The sequence below is a fragment of the Psammomys obesus genome, unplaced genomic scaffold (genome assembly GCF_907164565.1).
Source record: "Psammomys obesus unplaced genomic scaffold, mPsaObe1.curated_primary_1811, whole genome shotgun sequence".
NCBI classification, from domain to species: domain Eukaryota; kingdom Metazoa; phylum Chordata; class Mammalia; order Rodentia; family Muridae; genus Psammomys; species Psammomys obesus.
The window spans coordinates 360,661-381,540 of NW_026590172.1; the positions used below are offsets into that span (position 1 = coordinate 360,661).

At 48.9% G+C, this 20,880-nt stretch overlaps 1 protein-coding gene across 1 annotated transcript in view; it reads left to right on the forward strand.

Moving 5' to 3' along the window:
* The window catches only part of Cux1 (cut like homeobox 1), a 221,838-nt gene that overhangs the window by 164,125 nt on the left and 36,833 nt on the right, over positions 1–20,880 (forward strand). Inside the window, exons 5-6 of the mRNA XM_055606622.1 lie at positions 14,481–14,618; positions 17,543–17,666. Coding sequence (XP_055462597.1) covers positions 14,481–14,618; positions 17,543–17,666 — 262 coding nt within the window. The remainder of the gene's footprint in view (positions 1–14,480; positions 14,619–17,542; positions 17,667–20,880) is intronic.

The window sequence follows — 20,880 nt, forward strand, 5'->3', positions numbered from 1 at the left end:
CCTCCCAGGGCTAGGACTGAAAGCATGCGAACCGCCAGGCCCGCTGAGAGATGCTCTGTGTAAGATGGCTCGGCCACGTCAGGCGCTCCTGCAGCCTCGATCCGCAGTGCCGTGACCCCAGCTGCACACCTCCGGGAGGCAGGGCAGTGGGTGTGCGCAAGAAGGGGTTTTACTCAGACTCACATCTGTGACCCCAGCTTAAGTGTTTAGTTATTTGTTCCTTATTTTCCGATTTTTATGGTGTGTGTGTGTGTGTGTGTGTGTGTGTGTGTGCGCGCGCGCGCGCACGTCCTGTAGCACATGCCTGGAAGTTAGACTCCTTAGAAGCTAATTTTCTCCTTCTGCTATGGGAATCCTGGGGATCAAACTCAGGTTTGCCAGCAAATACCTGTCATGCTTGTCCCCATTCCTTTATTTTTTGAGACAGCGTTTCATGTAGCCCAGGATAGCCTGTCCCTCCTATGGTCTTACATTTTTGATCCTCCAACCTCAGCTGGTGCTAAGAGGTGCTGAGATGCCTCACCTACCTGTCTAAACCCTTTTTATTTCATTGTGCTTCTCATTGACATCTCTATTGACTCTCTAAGGACTCACTTCGTGAGCACCATTGTCATGGCCATTTGCTGGCCTCGTGACTGGTAGGATCCCCTGGCGGAGCTGCCCTGGGGTTCAGCTCCTCTGTTCTTGAGGCTGTCTGTATTTGGGTCTGCGTCTGTGGGCAAGGGCAGAGTTTCGGGACAGTCCCTTGATGCCAACAACTTCCCAGTGCAAAGCACAGTGTAAGTGCTGTTCAGGACACGGAAACTCTGTCAGCATCCTGGCAGTCACCATGCAGAAGCCTGGGCTGACAATCCCAAAAGATTCACAGGTGACACCTCCATTCCTTTGCCCGCTCCCCAACACCACACACACACACACACACACACACACACACACACACACACACACTTTGGTCAGCACAGAAAATATTTCACGATTATGTTTTTTGAGTAAAACAGCTTGACTAACTGATAATACAAAAAATAAATGTCTATGCTTTTAAGGGCTATGCTTTTAAGCCATACTCCTATGGCTGGACTATTACAGAGTAACCTCCTTTTGAAGGCTCTGCATAGCAGGGATTTTCCTGGGTTCCAGGCAGAATCATAAGGACATCCATAATCAGAGTGGATGACTTGCTTCAGGTTTTCAGATTTTCATTCTGAGACAGTGTACTTATTTGCATGGTTGGGAGGGGCCAATGTAAATCAGCAAAATAATCACTTGCACCATGAGTCCCTTGCGCTGGCTAGTTTATGTCAGCTTGACACAAGCTGGAGTCATCAGAGAAGAGGGAGCCTCAATTGGGGGAAAAAAAAAAAAGCCTCCTTAAAATTAGGCTGTAGGCAAGCCTGTAGGGCATTTTCTTAATTAGTGATTGCTGGGGGAGGCCTAGTCCACTGTGGGCGTGCCATCCCCGGGCTGGGGGTCCTGGGTTCCATAAGGGAGCAGCTGAGCAAGCCAGGGAGCAGCACCCTCCATGGCCTCTGCCTCAGCTCCTGCTCCGGGTTCCTGTCCTGACTTCCTCAGTGATGAACAGTGATAGAGAAGAATCAGCCAGATAAACGCTTTGCTCCACAGGCTGCTCTGATCTTGGCGTTTCCTCACAGCACAGTAACCCTGACTGAGATGGTTGCTCTTCCCAGAGCAGCACAGGCCCGAGAACAGTTCCAAGTACTCAGAAAACTGTCGAAAGAATGGTTGGTGTCTGCTCTGGAAAATGCTTGATGTTGTATTTGGGGTTGTGTCTGTCACGGGAGCGCACTGAGAAAAGGTCTTACAGAATCAGGCTGTCCTCACGCTCACCACACAGGCCAGCCTGTCCTGAAACTCTGAGCCTGCCCAACCCTCCCAAGGGCTAGGTGTCCAGGCCCGTGTCTCCACAGCGTAACAGCTTTTTAAAGAGGCCTTAGGCTTGGGTTGGAGAGATGGCTTCCTTGGTTTAAGGTGCTGGCCGCTCAAGCACGAGGCCCTGAATGAGGGTCTCCAGCGCCTACTCAGATGTCCAGGTATGTGTGTGCATGTGATCCTGTCACTTTCTCAACCGTCAGCCACATGAGGGTTCAGTGGAACCCTGTGACAAGAAATAAGGCAAACAAGTGAATAAGCCACCTGAGAACAACCTCTGACCTATACACACACACACACACACACACACACACACACACACACACACACACTCACGCGCGCATGCGCAGTCTACATACACATATGCACATGGATTCCTCCGTTCTTACACTGCATAGGCACAGAAGAGTCCTGAGACCTGAGACACAGGCCCTGGGTTGGAGGAGTTACTGCCGCCACAGACTTGCAGGAATCTCTTTGCAGGCTGCTTGTCTTGCAAATGCCAAATTTTACTCCTGGTTCAGTGGCAGTGTACTTCCTACCAAGGAGAACTTTCAAATGCAAAAACAGTGTCTGGGAGCATTAGGATTGAGGTTCTGGGAGGCACGCACCAGCACTATAAATACTATCACCTCATGCTGCTCCAACCCACGGTCTAGGAGCCGCTGGACGTGCCCGATTGCCCTAGGAAGCTGACCTGCAAGTTGAAGGCACGTGTGTGGCGGTCAGTTTTCTTATTGCGCTGACAGAGCAGCTCACGGTTTGAGGAGGTGCATCACGAGGGAGACGTGGTGGCAAGAACACCAGGCACCCACAGCCTGGAAGCAAGGTGGATGCTGGTGCTCAGGACACTTCCTCCTCTTCATGCAGTCCGTGACCCCAGCCTAGGAAATGGGTCTTCCCTTCTCAACTAAATCTTTCTAGAAACACCTTCATAGACAAACCCAGAGGTGTATTTCCATGGTGATTCTAAGTCGGTTGACAGTGAAGATTAACCGTCACAGTGTAGTTTGGGTTTTCCTGAAGGTGTGGATGAGAACATCCTAGAAAGAGCTTTTATGGGTTTTTCTAATTCCAGAACTTTATATAAAGTCTACCGAAACTTTATACAATGCTGTGTCTCCAGGCACCCAAGGTTAGAGGCTTGGATTCAGGTTAAGGGTGATCTCTTCTTGGGGACTAGCCCCACTATGAGGACCCAGAGACAGCTCTGTTCCTCCTCCTCCTCCTCCTCCTCCTCCTCTTCCTCCTCCTCCTCCTCCTCCTCTTCCTCCTCCTCCTCCTCCCCCTCCTCCTCCTCCCCCTCCTCCTCCTCCTCCTCTCTTCTCACAAGGTCTCAGTAACCCCAGAATGACCTCAAATTCATATAGCCATTGAAGACCTTGACCTCTTGGTCCTCCAGCCTCCCAGGTGTGGGATTACAGGTGTACCACCATGCTCTGTTTATGTGGTGCTAGGCTGGGGGTCGTCAAATCCAGAGCAACTGAGCATGTCAGGTGAGCGCACACTCTCCAAGCAGAGCTACAGCCTCAGCCTGAGGTCTGCTTTTTAATGTCCCTCCACAAGGATGAAGTAGCCATCTGGTCCTTTGTGCTGTTACTTTCTGGTGAGGACACTTTACAGATAAAGTCAGAAATTTTCCTTCCAGTCCCCTTCCTTTCCTGCTGGCCATAAAGTAACCCTTAGGGAAAGCTAATACACTCTGATGTGTCAGTTATCAGTCTCTTGGTTTTCATGCCACCATGTCGTTGCTGTGCCAGCCTTCAAGGGTAGAAAAATATAGCCAATCTAGTCTGATCCTAGCAAACTAGTCTAGTTTGGGTATTCCAGGTTTCCTGATGTTGACAACTAGGCCAGTGCCCCTGGCCCCAGAAGATCTTGTGGTCTGAGGCCTACAAGATTCCCCTCATAGGTGTCCTGTCTGTCCTTCTGGGACATTTTCATTCTTATTACTAGGAAACAACCTCAGGCACCAACCAAGATAATGAGGGAGCCAGGGCCCACTGAGGAACAGTGCAGCTTGGGTTACAGGCACTCCGCTGCCCCCACCTTGCCTGCGGCTCCAAGGCCTGGAGGTGGTCCTGAAGTTGCTTCAAGGGACAAGAAGCATTGATGCTTCACTCTAGAGGAACCAGAAAGCAGACAGGGGATAGCTGTTTCCACCCTCCAGCACTGAGACACCAGACAAGTTTGACACCTCTCTTATCTTGATGTATGCTGTTTACAAGAGATCAAGCGTGAACTCTTGTTCGTGTTGGAGACAGTCTCATGGAGCTCATGCTGGGCTCTGTATCACTGCACATCCAGCACAGCCTCCCCTGCTCTCGCCTTCTGAGGTCTGCTGGGGTGGAGTCCAGGGCTTCGTGCGTGTGTGCTAGGCCTTGCCCTTCCAGTGTAGCCCCATTCTCAACACTCTACTGTAAACATTTCAAAACCTGAAAGTCACAGAGTGGACGCCTGTGTTCGTGCTGGCCGCTTCAGCATGCTGTCCTTGTTTCAGGGCCTTTTTCTTGGTCCCACCTCAAGCCCTTGATGTTACTAGTGTTGGGAATTCCCCGACCTGACCCAGGGACTCCCTAGTGTACTTACACATCCCACGGGGTCCTGCCCATCCCTGTCCCCAACCTCCAGCACGGCCATGGCTGTCGTGTCCTGGCTCGCTGGCGGTGTAGACAGCTTTTCATCGGTTGGCTCATCAGCATGCTAATTGTCATATAACTAATTATGCACTGAATTCCAGTTGATTTTCCTAATGAGACAGCTGGGTTAATTATGTAATCGTATGATTACATTTGCCCAGAGTGTCCCAGCAAAAACTAGAGTGTGCCTGCGTGCGACGTCATCGCTGGGCTGGGGCTCACAGGGATGCACGCACCCTGGAGCTGGTGCTCACAGGGATGCACGCACCCTGGGCTGGGGCTCACAGGGATGCACGCACCCTGGGCTGGGGCTCACAGGGATGCATGCACCCTGGGCTGGGGCTCACAGGGATGCACGCACCCTGGGCTGGGGCTCACAGGGATGCACGCACCCTGGAGCTGGTGTTTCTTACAGAGCCCTCTGTGCGGACAGGGGCCCAGGGTTACCAGGCTGGGCTTATCAGCCCTCACAGTGTGGGGTGGGTCCGTTGCCACCAGCCCAGCTGCCATCCCCAAGACGTCCCAACCAGATCTGGCGCTGGCCTGTCACCCTGCGGCTTCCGTGAAGATGGTCATCATGCTGGCGGTGATTCTGGGACCTCTTCATTTGACACTGCTTCACTTTAGCGGGCATGCCAGCTTCCTGGGTAGTGACCAGAGACTCCCAAGCAAATGTTTCTATTACAGTCATGGAGGGCCAGGCTGTGTGGCTTGACCGGAGCGTAGAAGTAACCCCAGACTGGCCCCAACGTTGTCTTCCATTGTGTCCTGTCCCACAGAGGTGGACCTTCCTGTCAGGCGACCACTCTGCCTGGTCACACTCCGTCCTGGCTTCTTCCTCTGCCAGGGCCCTCCTCAGCCTCCTTGTCATCACAAACCTCTGTCATGGCTTCTTCCTCTGCCAGGACCCCTCCTCAGCCTCCTCACAGACACATGTTCATAGACAAACGCATACAGACACATACACAGACACACAGACACACTCACAGACACACACACTCACAGACACATACACATGGTCACAGACACACACTCACAGACACACAGACACACTCACAGACACATACACACACTCACACATACACATGCTCACAGACACACACACACAAACACACTCAAAAGACACACAGACACACGCTCACAGACACACAGACACATACACACTCACAGACACACACACTCACAGACACACTCAAATACATACAGACACATACCACACACTCAGACACACACAGACACATACACACACATACTCACACACACTACCCTCCAAGGCCGTGAATGGTATCACCACAAATGAGGATGCCAGTGTCACCTAGGAGTCTTTTCTTTCCTCGTTCCTAATAAATGCACCTCCAGAATTGGCCTACATTTAAGACCCTCTTACTGGGGCTGGAGAGACTGGCTCAGTGGTTAAGAGCACTGTCTGCTCCTCCAGAGGACCGGAGTTCAATGCCCAGCACCCACACGGTGGCTCACAGCCATCTAGAGTGAGATCTGGCGCCCTCTGCTAGCAGGCATATGTGCAGACAGAGCATTCGTAAATGAATAAATTTAAAAAAAGAAAACAAAAAGTCCTCTTACTCCACCTGCTACTAACTCCCTCAGCCACATTCCCAGAATTCTTTACTCCCTGAGCTCACCTGCCGATTGCACACGACTGGCCTCTCTTAGCCCAGGAGCCAAAGCCATCAACCCAGAGCTCTGGGCAGAGAGCTTTACGAGTCTCCAGGCTAGCCTCAGACCCCTCTTATAGCTGAGAATAACCTCAAACTTCAGATCTTCCTGCCTCCGCCCCTGAGAGCAGGTGTGTGGCACGGGACTGGTTTATGTGGCATTCAAGAGCAAACCCAGAACCCATGTGTCAACTCAAATGTAAATCTCAAGATTGAAAAATTTGGGATTCATAGCCCCAAGATGTTCTTATTTTGCATATATATAATATACAAAATTATGGCCAGTTACGGTAGTGTATTTTATAAAAACCCTATGTCACATTGTAGTAATGGAAAGCTACAGCCAGGCATGGCAGTTCACACAGATAATCCCAGCTCTTTGGGAGGCTGAGGCAGGAAATTATAAGTTCTAAGATAGCCTGGCCTATAAAGTGAGTTCAAGTACAGCCTGTTCAACTTAATGAGACCCTGTGTCAAAATGAGAAATCAACAGACAGACACGGAGTCTGTAGCTCAGTGGTAAGTGCTGGCCGGGCACGCATTCCGTCCCCTGCGCTGCACACACCCAAAGCAGCGGTGAGGAGTGAAGGGGAATTAAAATATTTTATTAAAAACATGAAAAAAGTTCTTGAAAATTACATAAATATACATACATACACGTTGTATTAGGTATTGAACCCGGTCCTTGCAAACTCACTGTGAGCATTCTAGTACTGAGCTCTGTCCCCAATCCACCTAAGTTCTATTCCTATGTTGTGTGAATGTCGGTGCATATGTGTGTGTGTAGAGAGGCCAGAGGTCGGCCTTGGGTGTTACTCCTCAGGAGCTGCCACCCTCTGCTTTTGTTGTTATGCTGGCCTGTTTAACAGGGTCGCTCACTGGAAGCTGAGCCATGCCAGTCAGGCTAGGCCACCCAGAGATCCTCCTGTCTGCACTTAGAGGTGTCCACCCCTCCCCCACACACTCCACCCCACCCCATGCCCCCACACACCCCACCCCAGGTTTTTACATGTGATCAAATGCAGGTCCTTAGGCTTACAGGGCAAGCGCGTCCCCAGCTGAGCGTCTCCGTAACCCTCTGAAATTATATCTTAAATCTTACTTGTTTTCTTTTGGGGAGTATAGTTAAAAATTCAATAAAATGTGCCCATTTTAAGTGTACAGTTGGGTAGCGTTACCATTCTCAGAATCAAGACAGGATGATTTTATTGCCTCTCAAGTTCTCTTGTCATCCTAAATCTCAGAGATCTTTTTGTCTATCACTGTAGATTAGACTTGACATTTTTGTGGTTGAATATGAATGGAACATGAGTTAGTACAGATACCCTTAAGTCAGAACGGGTTATATCTCGGCAACCCATCCTACAGTAATATATATCTTAAGTTGAAAAGGCATGGAATAAACCCATCTTCCTGGTCACCATCGCTCAGCCACGCAGCTCACTAAAATCTTGGTTAGGACTTCTGCTCATCTCTCTGTGTACCCAGGTTCACAGCTGCTGCCCGGCATTGTTAACCTGGGAAAAGATGACAGTTCACAGTCTGTCACTTGGCTGCCGTCAGTGTTCACAAACCAGTCGACCCTAAATCCAGATGAGCTGTGTGTTAGCTGACGCTTTCGTTTAGTGTAATCTGTGGGGACCCTCCCTGTTGCCGCCCTGGAGTTCCATGTTTGCATGTGCAGTGATCCACTTATCCATCTACCTCTTTATGGAAATGTGATTTGCTTCCAGTCTGTGATCTCTATGAATAAGGAATAAACCCACCGTCACCGGGTTAGGTTTTATTTTGTTTTGTTTTGTTTGAGACAGGGCCTCATATATCCCAGCCTGGCCTTGAATTTGCTCTCTATATGGCCAAGGATGGAGTCTGATCATCCCACCTCCTCCTTCTGAGCTCTGGTTTATACCGAGGATGGGATCCAGGACCTTCTCCATGCTAAGCAAGCTGTCTCTCAGCCCTGACGTCATTGAACTTGATGAGAATTTTCATGCTGTTTTTCAAAGTAGTTGAGTCATCTTATCCTCTTCAAAAAAGAGGTCCAGTTGCTCCGTATCTGCACTATCGTTTGATACTGTCTAATGGTGGTTTTTTCACTTTCTGATCCTTAGATCTTCCTTTATATTTCTTCAATCTGCTGCCCTCTTCCTGCCTTTTCCTTTTACTACTTCTTTTGTTTTTTTTCACGTGCTTTTAGCTAAACTGAAATTCAAGAGCCTCCTGCCTCATCTTCGTAAGTGTTCCCCTTTCAAAGCTGCTGTTATTTTTTCTTTACACTCCTGCGGTTCAGCTCTGAAACCATTTAGGCCTGGGACTTTTCTTTCTTTTACCTTTTTTTATTACTATCTTTTGGCAATTTTACATATGTATATAAACTTTTGGTCCTTTTCATGCACACCCTAACCCTCTCTTATACCCTCTCCTTTAATCCTCCCTTCTTCCCACCAAGTTCCCTTCATCTTCACTTTTTTTTTTTTCTGGTTTTGTGACCCACTGAGTTTAGTTAGGGTTGCTTACATGCCCATGAATGGGGACATTTTTACTGGAACTTTAGGCCAATGGTAAGTGGCTACAGCACTGTAGAAAACTCCTGCGCCTGCTTTCCCTTACCAACCAGTACCCACCAGCACCTCTCGGAGATGGAGTGAAGGTAGTGGCCTGGTATTGTAGTCCTTCATTTCACATGTGTAGTGATGAGATGGTACTATAAACATTTTTCATTTATTTTTGAGTCAGATTTGTTCATTTCTGGCTTTTGTTTTTATATGTAAACACACAAAGAAGTGGGGGGGGGGGTCAGGGGCCAGGAGCAACCTTGTTCTTTAAGGCAGGGTCTTTACCTGGGACTTGGGGTTGTCCAAGTAGAGTGAGGGCACCCAGCCATGGGTGCTTCTGCCTCCACTGGTGGTGCTTCATCTGGGTCCTGGAAATCAGAACCCAGGTACTCGGGGCTGAATGACAGATGCTTTAGCCACTGAGCTATCTTAACAGTTTCAAGTTTGTTGAGACAATTTGTCACCATTGTGACCAGTCTGGCCTCAAACTTAAATAGATCTGCCTGTTTGTGCCCTCCACACTGCTGGGTTACAGGCGTGTACCAGCACTTGGCTTTAGCCACCATATGTTGCCATCTTTTCTTAAGACAGTCTTACTCTAGCCCTGGCTGGCCTAGAACTCAATATGTAGACTAGGCTAGCCTCCAACTCATTCACAGAGATCCACCTGTCTCTGCCTCTCCGTGTTGGGAATAAAGGCAGATTCTGCCATCTTAAGATTCTGAAATGGGCCAATTATGATAGCACACACCTCTAATCCCAGCAGAGGCACAGGCAGACAGATCTCTGTGAGATCTGGTACATACTGATTTCTATCCTACCTGTCAGAAAGAGAGAGAAGCCATTATATCCATTCTGTCATTTTCAGATCTTGGGATTTGTAAGTTATGTGTTTTTTCTAGATCAGTCTGGCTGGAAGCTAATCAATTTCGGTGTTTTTGTTTTGTTTTGTTTTGTTTTTCTTAAGAACCTGCTTTTGTTTGCATTGATTTTTTTTTCTTTTTGCCTTTTCAGTTTTATTGCTCCCCATCTCCCTTGCTTACTTCTGCTTACTTGGCATTTGATTTGCTTCTTTCTACGTTCTTACAAGGTCCAGGCATGTTTTACTCTTTTGTGGCCAGAGAATGTGCTCTGGATGATATTTGTTCTTTTGAATTTATCGAGACTTGTCTGCACTCTGCCTGCTGTTGATGGCTGTTCTCTGTGCATATGAGGGGAACACTTGCTGTACATCTGTGGAGGGCCACCAAGGGGCTTGGTGGTGTTCGCCAGGCTTTGGCGTCCATACTGACTTCACTCAGTTTCTTACTGGGGGCACGCCCACCTGGAATCGCTTAGTGAATGGCTCGGCTCGGGGCATGCATGGCTCTATGGTAAAGCCCTGGCCTTGCATTCTCAAGGCTCTTGTTCCTTCCACAGTACCACAGGGAGAAATGATTTTACGTCTCTGTTATTAATAAATGTGAATAGAGTTTTGAAATTTGTACCCAGTACTATGGGTATTTTTCCTCTCAGTTTTTTGGTTAATGTGCTGGGGTCTGTACCCCAGCTCCTTTGGTAAGCCTTTGAGAGCAAAGTGTTAGCCTTGCTTATCACATACTCCTTTAGCACCCAGAACCACCCTGGTGTCATAAAATTAACATCAGTTACTTTTGATGGTGACGATGGTTCTGGTGCCTGGCACTGTGCTCCTAAGTTCCCCTTGTGTCTCTGTTACTGCAACTGCTCCAGCATCTGTCTCTTCTTACTGAAAAAAAGCTCCTCTCTGCCCATTTATATGGAATCCCTTTCCACTCACTTGATCTTTAGTGTGGCTGTTCTCTGCTTTATCCTTGATATTTGAGGTACCTGGGCTACCTCTCCAGGGAGGCTGGCTCCTGCTGACTTGGCTCAGTGTCCCTTGCAGTGCCCAACCCTGGCCTTTCCCAGATCATGTAGCCACTTAGGAAACCCTTGTTAAATTAGTGCACGAAGAGACAGCGTAATTGAGGTGGCTGCCGGCTCAGGAAGTCGAATTCTTAATTAGCATTTTGCATACCTGTTGGCCTGGCCAGCTCCTTCTCATCCCTGTCCCTGGGGAGATGCCAGCGCCTGACACAGCCCAGCATGCCCTTCCCCAGCTTCTGCAGGGATGACTAGAATTAATGAGCTAATGTTACCGCGCTTAGCAAAATGTGCTGAATAAATCCAGGTGATAGGGTTGTTTGTTACATAATTATGCTGTTTAAGTCCTGAGTTGCATAACGAACTGCACACTACCTCTGAGCGTGCTTCAGGAATTAACTTCTCAGATGATCGGAAGATGCCTTTGAGTTTGTCATGTGGGTGGATGGGGATAGTGGCAAAGCATGTTGGGTTGGAGGCTGGGCGGGTGGCTTACAGACTCTGCATGTTATTCTGTCTATGGGTGTGTTCTGTCTCCTCCCTCAGACAATTCTGTAATTGAACTGCTGAGATCCGAGGCTTCTGACATAGAGCCTGAGACCTAACAATGCTTGTGTGGAGTTTAAATGGCATTGGAAATCGTTAACGAGACAGAAAGCTATGATTTCCCCAGCTTAACATGCAGGCTGGGGTTTGGCGTGCCGAAGTTCATTGTTTTGGTCTCCAGCTCAAACATGCTAGGACTATTATACCATCATGTGGTAATTAGCCATACCCTTAATACACATAATAAAAATTAAGCCTAAGAGGTATTTTACCAATGGCTTTTACATATCCCAAAACAGGATTCCAGTGCAGTCTGCCTTTAGTCATACAATTCCCCATCGTAAAGCTGAGAGTCTGATGAATCAAACTGTTTGAACATTCAGTTCCTTTTCTATTCTGTGGCCAGTTCTGCTGCTTTGACATTAACTTTAATACTGTTAAATTAAATATGGATGCCATAATGAATAATTACCAGAGTGCTAGAACTTCCATTTACAGCAGGGCGTGCTGAGAATTTGTCTAAAGGCTTAGTTGGTTACTATTTGCTTGAGAACATATGTGTTCTCTTCATCTGTTACTGGATTCCTGATGAACGGCAAGATGGAAGCTATTTTTTCACTAGAAGCAGCCACACTGGGTCCTGGCCTGTAAATAGGAATGGCCTGGAGGGGCTGGGGAGATGCTTCGTCAGTTAAGTGCTTGGCAAGCAAGAGCACCCAAGCTCTATCCCCAAGACCCATGTAAAAAGCTCCTGTGAGTTTGTGTACCCCAGAGCTGGGGAAGTGGGAGCCGGTGGATTCCTGGGGCTTGCCTGGCAGCCAGCCTGACCTACAGAGTGAGTTCTGAAAGACACTTGTCAGCAATGTGGAGAAAGACTGTGGAGGTGCCCACAGCAACACCGTGTCCAGGTGCACACACACTTGTGTGTGCAGAGTGCAACCTTAGTTCTTCGTCAGCTTGGTGCTAGAAGTTGTGCTGCAAAGCAGCGTCAGTGAGCATCCAAGTCCAATACCTTCCCTTCTTCGTCCCTGACCAGGGTCACCTTCTATATAAAGGGGTTGTGGGCATAGCAGTCATTGTTTTTTTCCAATCCATTTTTCCAGCCAGAAGACATGGAGGGCAGCGAGAGATTCATGCTCCCTGGGAACCTGGGATGCCCCAAGAATTCCATTTTTCTGGTTATTGCAACTCCTGCTTGGAAGCACTGTGTTCCCAAAATAGCTCTCGCAATCTAACATAACATAAATATTTTAATGCTGATTAAAATAATAATGAAAAGTCATGAATGAGAAAGGGGGGCAGGCAGCACTGTGTATACAGGGCATGCAAGTGTCCAGCAAGCCTCAGAGCTACATGATGGACAGTGTTGGTATTAAGCCCAGTGCTGGGCTCCCTCAGGGCTGCAGACTCCAGCTCCTCACATCCTAGTGACGCATGGAATAAACTCTGAATGCATTCACATCGCAGAGAAGTCCAGGCTCTGGTGAGACAGCACTCACACAGCCATGGTGGGCCAGCCCTTGCTCCCAGGAACCAGGGGTGGTCTGAAAAATTAATGGCTCTGGCGTTGGGAAGTTAAGTGAGCTCTTGAATATATACCCTCACTGCTCTGCCATGCGTGGTGTTTAGCATTCCTTGAGAGGAGACTAAATCTCCACAGCCATCCCCAGGCGAGGCTGGCGCCCCTGCCTGAAATAGATTCAGTAATCTTTCTAAGCCCTGTGACTTGGGTACTCTTCTACTCTCAGAATTCCAAAGGGTGTGTTCCCCTGGGCAGGTGGGTTATCCTTGCCTCCTAGACAGAAGGAAAAGGAAGATGCAGTTCACTCACAGCATTCCGTGTCTGTCTGTCTGTCTGTCTGTCTAGGAAAGCCAGAGGCCAAAGCCAGTCCTATACATTACGTAACTGTTTTTTTCCAACTGTAGACTAAAATCTAATACTGAGTGAACCTGGTAGCATTCTTCTTTGGGAGGAGGACAGTCTGTGTGAGTAGAGTGAGCATATGTGTGGAGGCCGGAAGTCAACGCCAGCTGTTGTTCTCAGGAGCTAACTACCGTGTAGACATCAGGAATCGTGCAGGGCTAGCTGGCGCGGGCTAGAGAGATCCATTTGTCTCCATCCCACTTCTGGGTTACCAGTGCCCACGCTGGACTTTTTATGTGAGTGCTAGGGACTCAGGCTCAGGCCCTTATGCTTGCCCAGCAAGCTCTTTACTGACCGAGCCATCTCTCCGCCCCAGACAGCATGTTCTTTTGTCCACAGGGTTCCATAGGCCCAGCCCAGTGCTCTTCTGCTCTCTGTATTCTGACAGGGAACGTGGAGGCTCCCTAGCCGGCTGGCCTGGGGCTGCAGGGGTGAGGCAGCTCACCACCACTTGTGGGTTTACAGGGGTCTCCAGTATTAGAACCATCAGCTGCATGCCTTTGGCTGTTCTTAGCACCCAGCATCAGTGAAGGACTACATGCTGTAGATACGAAGTCCAATATGCGCAAAGCGCTGATGACAAAGTGCTGGATTCAGTACCCACTAGCACGTGGTCTAAGTGTGGTTGACACACCTCTAATCCTAGGACCTCAGGTATAGAAGTTCAAGGCCAGCATGCTATACATGAACCTCTGCCTCAAAGAGGAAAAGAAGAGAAAGAAAAGGACCATGTCCTACAGAGCCCAAGGGTCTCTGCTCTCCGAGCTTCTGTGATTAGAATAGTGATCACCTGAAGTCAGCAGGCTTAGGCCCTCCAGCCAGGTAAACTTGGGCCAGCCTTTCCTCTGCAGTGAATGTCAGTGCTGCTTCTGTCGTGGCGAGACTCTTGTAAGAACTTGTCCTGTCCATGCAAGTGTTCTGTGGCCTGAGCACCTCCCTGGGTTCCAGGTCAATGGATTTCCTAGACAGATTCAACGAAGACGCACCTTTCCGTGGGCCAGTATCCCCGCAGAAGGTCCTGCAGATACGATAGGCTGCCGTGGAGCCCGCTTCCTTCCACTCACTACGCCTGCTATTCTACCCACATAGCCAGTGGCCAAAGGGGCCTTGAAGGGAGGCAGGGAAACTGAGACCCCGAGAGTCTCCAGGAAGTGATTTCTGGATACTGGCCTAGAATTGCCAGTAAGGGGCTGGGTGTGGCTCAGAGTTACAACACTGAGACTCCCCAAGTAAGGAACTAGGAGTGTCTCAGAGAACATGACTGCCTACTGTCTGCCAGTGAGGGGCTGAGAGCATGGGCTGGTGGAAGAGTGCTTCCCAGACGAGGGGTCTGGGTGCGTGTGCTGACCTGTGTTCTCCCACTGCGTAGATCCCGTGCCAGCCCTGGACCTCGGGCAACAGCTGGAAGTAAAAGTGCAGCGTCTACACGACATTGAAACGGAAAACCAGAAACTTAGGGAAACACTAGAAGAATACAACAAGGAGTTTGCCGAAGTGAAAAATCAAGGTCGGTGGCAAATGCCTGTCAGGCTTTGCTTTCTGTCCCCCCCCACCCCCCCAATTGCCTTCTTCATACTGTTGGGACCGGCTATAATTGTTACCCTCCTCATGAAGCCAGGCTGGGGCAAGCAGCCGAGTCTCTTAAACAAATATAATGGCGCTGCCTAGGTATGCCGCAGCTAAACTTTCCCTCCTACAATAACTACATAGGATTTTATTGCTCTTGGTCTGGGGCGGATCAGGAGGCTTTGAAAATTCCTCCTGTATCATCTTGTGATAGGATCTGTCTTTTCAAAGACCGATGTGTCGCCTCTGGGGACACCTGTCAGCCAGCCAGCTCCTGATCAAAGGGCCATACACAGTAAGTCATTTAGTCATTGCTGCCAATCCATTAAGGCTCCAGACAAGACGCATCCTTGCAAGTTGTGTGCCTACACACCATTCTTCCATGTAGGCCTCATCCTGCCATTATGGATCTTGTGAAAAAGAAAGAAACAGGCTCTTAGTAGAGCTGCTTTGTATCACAAGGCATAGGAGACAAAGACTTTTCCTGCCCCAAACAAACATAAAGAAATTTGTCTTATAGTTGAAAGCCAGGTGTGTTCAGAATCTCAGAACCTTGTCCTGGCCTGGTACAGACGGCAGTATCAGCTACTCCAGAGGCCAAGGTGGGAGGATTCAAAATTCAAGGCCTGCCTAGGTTACAGGCTGAGTTCAAGGCTACTCTGAGCAGAAAGAAGGCTGAGGATATATAGCTCAATGGTTGAGAATCTTCCCGTGAGGGGCTGGGGGTGTGGCTCAGTGGTTGAGTGTTTGCCCAGGCTTACATCATCAAAGCCCTAGGTTCGATTATCCATTAATAGAAAATAAAAACAAATGCTTCAAAAAGCCCCAGAGCTTCCTGGCTTCCTTGTATTGAAGAAAAAGCCCAATTCACCAGCAGTCACGAGGTTTATAAAGCAAGCGAGTCCCAAGCCTCCTGTGTGTCTTCGTGGTTTTGTTTTGGGCACGTTGGAGAGGACTTGGGTAGGGCGGAGGGCACCGACGTGTTTGGCTCTGCATGCCCTGGGAGTTAGGGAACGTTTAGAAAACTAAGCAAAAAGCTCAGTGACTGGAACGGACAAGAGCATCCCCTTCTGCCCTGAAGGGTGTGAAAACACACTTGGGAGAACCCCTGCCTGTGAGAAGGTTCATGAAGAGACTGGACTGACTAGGGAGAGTTAGAAGGACAGACAGGCTTAAACAGGACTGGAGTGTGAGGGCAGCAGCCCCTGGTCCCCCAGGGCCTGTGATCACACACTGACTGGAGCTTGGATCCATGCTGGGATACAGAAGATTTGGGGGTCAGACCCCACTTCAATCTGATTCTATCAAGATATGGCCTTTGTGACCACAAGGGACAGCATTGTCCTGCTTACAAGGGAGGTGTTGGGCTTATGAATTTGGGATCCTTTGAGACTTTTCTCTCCCACAGCAAAGTTCTGCAGCAACTGCTAACAGAATTTGTTTTTGTTTTCGTTTTTGTTTTTCAAAATGCCCAGTGCCTGGTGACAGATAATTCCGTGCAATGTCTGGCTTGTTACACATACCTAGAGAAAATCTTCTAGTCTCTTACACTTTTAACTCCAGTGGCATGGCCTTTTTGCTCCTTCTGAGACAGAGGTTTTGTCTAGGCCAGGTTGACTTCAAAGTTACCATGTAGCCCAGGCTGGCCTCAAACTCAGTGTATAGTCCAGGGCACTGTCAGGCTAACTGTATATAGTCTTGGCTAACCTTAAATTTGTTCTGTAACTCAGGCTGCTTCAAATTCACTATGTCTCCCAAGCTGGCTTCAGGCTCACTGTGTAGCTGAGTCTATCCTCAAACTTACTTTGTAGCTCAGAGTAGCCTTTAATTAATAATTCTCTTACCTCAGCCTTCTCACAAATGCTAGCACTACAGGCATGTGCCACAATTCAGGTGTTCTTGGAAACACAAAATACATGTTGTCTGGCAGGAGGCACTACAGAGAGCTAGGGCTGCCAGCCACGTCTGGCTGCCAGTTTCTGCTTCTCCATTCGTTACCTCAGCCAGCTGTGCCAGATGCTGGGACTGCAGAGGAACTCAGCCAGGCCCTGTGAGAGGTGGCCCCCAGCTGTGGCTGCCGTCGGGGTACACGGAGTCCTACACGGACGGCGTTAGAATGGAGGGTGTGGGTGGCTCACACTGAGCTGTGGCCATTCATCTTGGCTGTTTGGGTGTCCTCTGCTCATGCAACCAAAGTGGCTGCCATCAGCCTTTATGGGTGGGGAGTCACTTCTGAGCGCTCCCTGCAGGTGGCCCTTCCTCAGCCACCTTTCCCACAGGGCACCTCTAGGCCCCTCCTCCAGCCCCCACAGTATCAGCTCTACATATGGAGCCCTCGTCTACCAGGGCACAGTGGACGCCAGCACCCAAACTCTATGCTGGTTTCCCCTTTCTCGGCTCAGGAGGGGACACTCAGCCACAGTGCCTGGCATTTCTCATGCCATACAACAGCAAGGCTGCCTTGGTGGCTGATGAGGTCTGTGTCTGACTCTACTTCCAAAATGTCCTTAAACCTGCACCAAAACTTTATTAGCCTGCCCTCTGTGGAGGACCAACTTTAGGGGCATCAGTAAGACAATATTATGTTTTACCATCGATTTCTCCCTTTTCTAAGTATGCTGGAGGGACCACCACAGTCCTTCCTGGCAAAACCCATTGATCCTCCCCAACCTGAATACTACAAGTTCAATTTCACATTGAGGGAGTAAAAGGTCCCCAAAGGGACTCATAACCATTGATTTTGTGTCGGCATGGACAAGCTCAAGTTTAAAATACAGCAATCCCAGCGGGTTACGAAAGCCTGGTTCACCCCGCTGCAAGGAACCGCTTCCCTCACTGGTGGTTTTTCTGACGTTCGTTCTGCAGAGGTTACGATAAAAGCACTTAAGGAGAAAATCCGAGAATACGAGCAGACTCTGAAGAGCCAGGCCGAGACCATTGCTCTGGAGAAGGAACAGAAGCTGCAAAATGATTTTGCAGAGAAGGAGAGGTGAGTGCAGCCTCGGCTTCCTTTGCCCCCACAGCACAGGTAAACACGTCACCTCCAACCTCATGTCATCACCTCCAACCTCCATGGCACACAACAGTTTGAAAAATGTGTGTGAAATCCACCCAGGTTGTTGACAAAAATCCCAATGCTCCTCCGCAAAGTGCCGCTGCAAGCGCCGGCTACAGCTCAGCGCCTGAGCGCCTGCCTGCAATCCCCCTGTGCGGGGAGGCCATGGGCCCATCCCCAACATTGCGAGAAAACTCTGCTGAAAAGTGACAGTGATCCTTGTACTTCTCGTGAAACCCTTGAAGGCCACATGCTCCTCTCCTGGTGGCAGCCAGAGCACACGGGTTTCCAAGGAGTGAGAGCAAGGCTGTGGACATTACACAGAGGTTGACAAACGGCAGCTGTGCAGGAGTGGCAGGACAGGTCTCCACAACACATGCCCTCTGTGGAAAAGCCTTGAACCCTCTTCCTTCACTGCATGTGATAGATGTGTGTCGAGTAAAAACTATGTTTTGTTTTCTTTTCTTCTGCTTCTTTCTGTTGCCCCAGCATCTCATAAAGCAGGGATCGAAACCCCTAATCCAGAAATCTTAAATATTCTTGACATCTAACCCTGTAAATACTGGACGAGCTCAGCGTGCCCAGGGCTGAGGAAACTCAGAGTGCATGCCGAGCGTGTGCAGGGCCGTGGCTCTCATCCCAGCACCGAAAGGAACAGACAGTTCAGACTCTTCACAGCACTCCACACTTGACACGGTCAGCCAGTGCCATCTCTGTAACCCTCCAGAACTAAAAAGCTCCAAAAGCCGGCCACACTTGTGGCCCAGGCGTCTCGGATGAGGGACCCTCAGCCTGGATCCGTGAGACGTCCCTGACCAGTGGCAGTTACAGTTTCCTAATGGCTTACTTTATTCCAGACTTTCTTCAGAAATGAGTAGTTTTCCACTAATGGAACAATTTAATGAAAATCAGACCTCTTGTAAAAGCTATGGCAACTCCTGAGCTTGCTAGCTCCAAGTGTGTTAGTCAGATTTTTAAAAACTCTTTGGTTAAATTAAGATGTTAAATTTTAGCACTTGCATGAGGAAATGCATGTGCACTCTAATAGGAGTCATTAACTAGATTTTTAGTTTCAAGCAAGGGGGCTAGGTTTGCTCCTAAAAGGCATGGGGTGTGTGTGTGTGTGTGTATGCATGCATGTGTATACATGTGTACATGTTTACGTGTGAGTGTGAAGGCCAAACGTCAGTGTGAGGTGTGGTGTCTCTGCTGTCCCTCTCTGCCTCACTCTTGAGTCAGGGTCCCATAGTGAACCTGTACCTTTCCAGGTCAGGCCCTCAATCGTGTGTGGCAAACAATTTATCAGCGTCTCCCCAGCCCAGCGTGGGGTTTTGTTGTGCAACTGGCCGTTGCTCTCATAGGTCACTGGAGTTCCATGGGGTGGCTTCAGAAGAATGGCAGGAGCCAGGTACACACCTATGGTCCTAGTAGTCATGAGCCTCAGGTGGAAGAAACAGGAGTTTCTTGATAACAGCCTCACACTCACAGAATCTGCCAGCAAGAACTACAATGAAAGGGATGCCTATCACACCTAGCAGAGCATCCAGCCTTGGCTACATAGCAAGACCTTGTCCACAGAAGAAAGCAAAGATGCCAGGCAGCAAAGCTAGGTGCGGCTCCCTGGTAAGGCTGGACTGCATGATGCCCCAGCTCGGGCTCCAACACCAGTATTTAAAAAAAAAAAAAATTCTAGTGGCTCTTTGTTTCCATAATAAAATATGACCAAAAACAACTTGAGGAAGAGTTCCTTTTGTCTTTTAGGTCATAGTTGATTGTGTGAAGTCAGGGCGAAACTTGGAGCAGAAACAGTAGAGGAATACTGCTTCCTCTTCCTCCCAGGATGAGGCTGGATGCTCTCACATCAGTTAATAATTAAGACTGTCCCCACCCTGCCCTGCCTACCAGCCAATCTGAGCTAGGCAATTTCTCAATCAGGTTGTCCTCACAGATGACTCTAGACTGTGTCAAGCTGACAATTAAATCTAACTAGGACACCTCCCGTTTCTCACAAAAGCTGTAGGGATATTGTGACGCCAACTTCACAGTATCCATTTATAAAGGAGGAAAAGCTAGGTGTGGAGGCACATGCTTTGAGTCCCAGAACCTGGGAAGCAGAGGCATTGAGATATCAGATCTTGGAGAGTTTGGGCCTGTGTGGCCAGTTCCAGACCAGAAATGACTACACAGTTAGACCCTTATTTAAACAAAAACAAGTAAAAATAAAGTGATAAACATAAGGAAAGTAGGATCAGGCATGGGGCCTATGCCTTCAAGCTTGGCTTTCAGGAGGCAGGAGGAGGCAGATTTATGTGCATTTGAGACAAGCCTGAAGTTTCAGGCCAGCCAGGACTACAGAGAGACACAGACTGAAAGAACAAAGGAAGGAAAATGAGCTTGTAAGACAGCTCAGCAGGTGAATGTACCTGATGCACAGACGTGTGGCCCAAGTTTGATCGGTGGAACTCCCATGAAATGGAGGGAGAGAGCCAATGCCACAGAGTTGTCCTCTGACCTCCAAATGTGCAACACACACGCACACAAGTCATTAAAATACTTTTTAAAGAAGAAGGAAAATGACCAGTGTGGGGGCATGCACTTACAGTCCCAGCAACGTGGAGGTGGAGATAGGAGAATCACCCACAAGTTGGAGGCTAACCTGAGCTACAGCATGAGTTCCAAGTGTGGTTGAGCTGCCGTATAAGATTCTATCTCCATAAGGAACACAAAGACAGCAATTTCTGGCTGAGTGGCTGATTGTGGCAGGAAAATGCAGTGTTCTGACCCCCAGCCCACCCTACCATGAAATTGGATACAGAGATACAGCCCTTCTCTAACCAAAACTTCTAATGGTAGAAATTATAATTCAGTTAAATTCACCACAGCCTATGCAAACAGTCCAGTATGAGAAGAGCAAAAGATGCAGAACTTAAAGTTCTGTACAAGTGTTGACAGAGTGTTCAGATCCCATCCTAGCACTGGGGAGTGAAAGAGCAGGAATCCAGCTTGTGAGAGTTTGAGGCAGCCTGGGCTACATGAGACCCAGTCTTTAAAAAAGAGAGAGAGGGGGAAGGGGGAGAAGGAAGGAAGGAAGGAAGGAAGGAAGGAAGGAAGGAAGGAAGGAAGGAAGGAAGGAAGGAAGGAAGGAAGG